At 43.4% G+C, this 2,474-nt stretch overlaps 1 protein-coding gene across 1 annotated transcript in view; it reads left to right on the top strand.

The window, feature by feature from the left end:
- The window catches only part of T265_01030 (hypothetical protein), a gene marked incomplete at both ends in the record, with an annotated part of 4,776 nt that extends 3,025 nt beyond the window's left edge, over nt 1-1,751 (top strand). The window contains one exon of the mRNA XM_009164973.1: nt 1,607-1,751. Coding sequence (XP_009163237.1) covers nt 1,607-1,751 — 145 coding nt within the window. The remainder of the gene's footprint in view (nt 1-1,606) is intronic.
- Between the last annotated feature and the right edge of the window lie 723 nt (nt 1,752-2,474).

The following is a 2,474-nucleotide window of genomic DNA, read 5'->3' as shown; positions in this document are numbered from 1 at the left end:
ATTCATTTCTCATCTTAACTACTATAGAATCTAGATCGTGGACGAATCTCACCACCTACGTTAAGCGCAAACACACTGTTTTTTGTTTGTTTGTTTTAACGGGAACTAGAGGCACATTTGCATTCTTCTAATGATCATAATCAAAGCACTTGTTTACCTGTTGCCGTCAGCAAAACAACCAACCGGATCTGAGTTCACCAATGTGCCCGAGTGAAACGTGAGAACAGTAGAACTCCCTTGGTGGCCAAACTATCTTGTTCTATCTTAACCCAGATGGAAAACAAACGATGGAATCTAACCCACTTTATAAAAAAATGGTAGTAAACTTGAGTATACCTGTTTGTAAACAAACTGCGTTCAAATGAGAATAGGAGAGGCAAAACTGATGGCTCTCTCTCCAGGTGATATGCATGAAGCGTCATTTGTGTCAAAGCAAACACAGCAAATTGTGTTTGCTCTTTCCCATATTCGGACTGTTGTTGTACTTCCTTACTCGAATGCATCAAAATTCCACTGCCTGCACCCAATGGGTGCTGCCTTGGGGTGTTGTGGTCTGTCAAACACCTTTCAGAAACCATATGAGTAGTGTTTCTTCGATTAGAAAAGCTAATTCCATCATTCATTTAAAAGGAGGACATTCCGTGCACCGATTGGCATTGGTTTTTAAAAATTTCGAATGATGTTGGACGGTCCCTTGGGGGGGGGGTACTAAAATAAAAATAAAAACACGAAGACATGAGAGAAGCTCCAAAATAATGAATAATATAATAATAATAATATAATAATAATAATATATTAACAGTTTCGTCTCTTCTCGTTGAAGTGATGGGTTCCAAGAGGACAATCCTGTGGCCGGGATTTGACCGATCCGGTCGGGGCCTTATCACATATGAACCAAAGTGTTTATGGTGTGAAGCGAAAGCATAACAACTGGATGAGCAGTCTGTCTGTGGGAAGAGAGCATTGCCAACCCGCCGTGAACTTGTGAGATACGAAGCTCACTGTGTTCATCGCACGACCTGCAGTTCCAGATACTAAAGAGGGTGTGGAATCAGTGTTTTTATTCATTTACCAGTCCAAGTGTCCCTTCCCTTGAATCACTTACATTTTGGAGTGGATAGTGGATGAAATCATATTCACTGATATGATGCGTCAGCTCCCATGCGTTTGTCCCATTTCTCTGTGTGTGAATGCAACTCAATGAATGGCGCGAGTGGAATCGCATACAAGGGACTGATACAGCACTTGTGGGTGTTTTAATTGAAATTCTCGGTGCATATGACTCCCGTGTGAATGCACGTTCAAAAGCTGTGGGTAAGATTGGGAAACGTTAATCGCGTCCTACACGTCGTTACCATACCATGCCGGTGGAATTCAAGTCTGCGCCTCACCCACGTCGCTCTAATTATCCAGACGAGAGTTATATGGAATTAGGTAACCCTGCAACCAGCTAGGGGTTTTGTCTTGCTTGTTTAACCTGTCCGTTGCCTACGGAGTTTGAAACCAGGAGTCCCACCACACACTCGTGTGCTTTATCCGCGGAGTTTCCAATTCCTGTATTTGAAAAAGTAAAAATAAATTCGATATTCGTTCAGCTGTAGCCTAGCTGCCATACCACCCAAAGGAAACCTTGGGGCTGCGATACTGCCAGGTTGCTCAAGCCTAGACAGAGGAAGTTGAGATGCAGAAATCAGGTTCGAACCACGGCTCTTTCGATCAGTAAATTCGGGCTCCAACCACTGAGCCATTAATAGGGGTCAAAAGAGAGAAATCGGATGGGCCGAAGCGATGAGGAAAGATATGGATGGGTTTACGAAACTTGATATTTGTACACGGTTAGCACGAATGACTGATGCCGCTATGGGCTGCGGCATCCAATGACTGGACATTGTTTTAGCCTGCAAATTCCTCTATTCTGTGGTCGAATTTCGCGCGCCAGCACACCAGTTCCGAACAAACCGTATGGATAACTTATACGTTCCCTTCGTGGTGTGGTTGGTCTTTCACACTTCGTTCTGCAAAGCGAACCTGCCGGACTGTCCTTGTGGAGTCAGTTGGCAAAGAATTGTCAGAAAAACCGTCTTGAAAGTTATTTTGTAGTCGACCGCCCATAGACAACATATGTATCAAAGAATTTCAAGGTCATACTCTCCACTTACCTTTCGAGGTCAGCAAATAGTGCACCGAAATTCAACCTAGACGTACGGGTACCAAAATTGATAACATGCAACAGGTTGACTCCAAAGAGGTAGAATTCAAGTTGAAATGCGAGATTAGTTTCAAAGACACTTGGTTCCAGACCATTGTTCACTTCTTACTGAAACCCCTGTGACCTAAGTAAAATGAGGTTGAGCCGGAAGTTGATTGTTTTGAGAAACCCTCCCTTACCGCCAGACATATTTCAGGATGGAAACTTTGTCTCCAGATTCGTCTACTAAAAAAACGCATACCAAACCCGAGAGATGCAGCGAATT

This window comes from Opisthorchis viverrini (genome assembly GCF_000715545.1).
Source record: "Opisthorchis viverrini unplaced genomic scaffold opera_v5_11, whole genome shotgun sequence".
NCBI lineage: Eukaryota > Metazoa > Platyhelminthes > Trematoda > Opisthorchiida > Opisthorchiidae > Opisthorchis > Opisthorchis viverrini.
The sequence above is the reverse complement of the archived record's forward strand: the minus strand, read 5'-3'. Positions and strand labels throughout refer to the sequence as shown.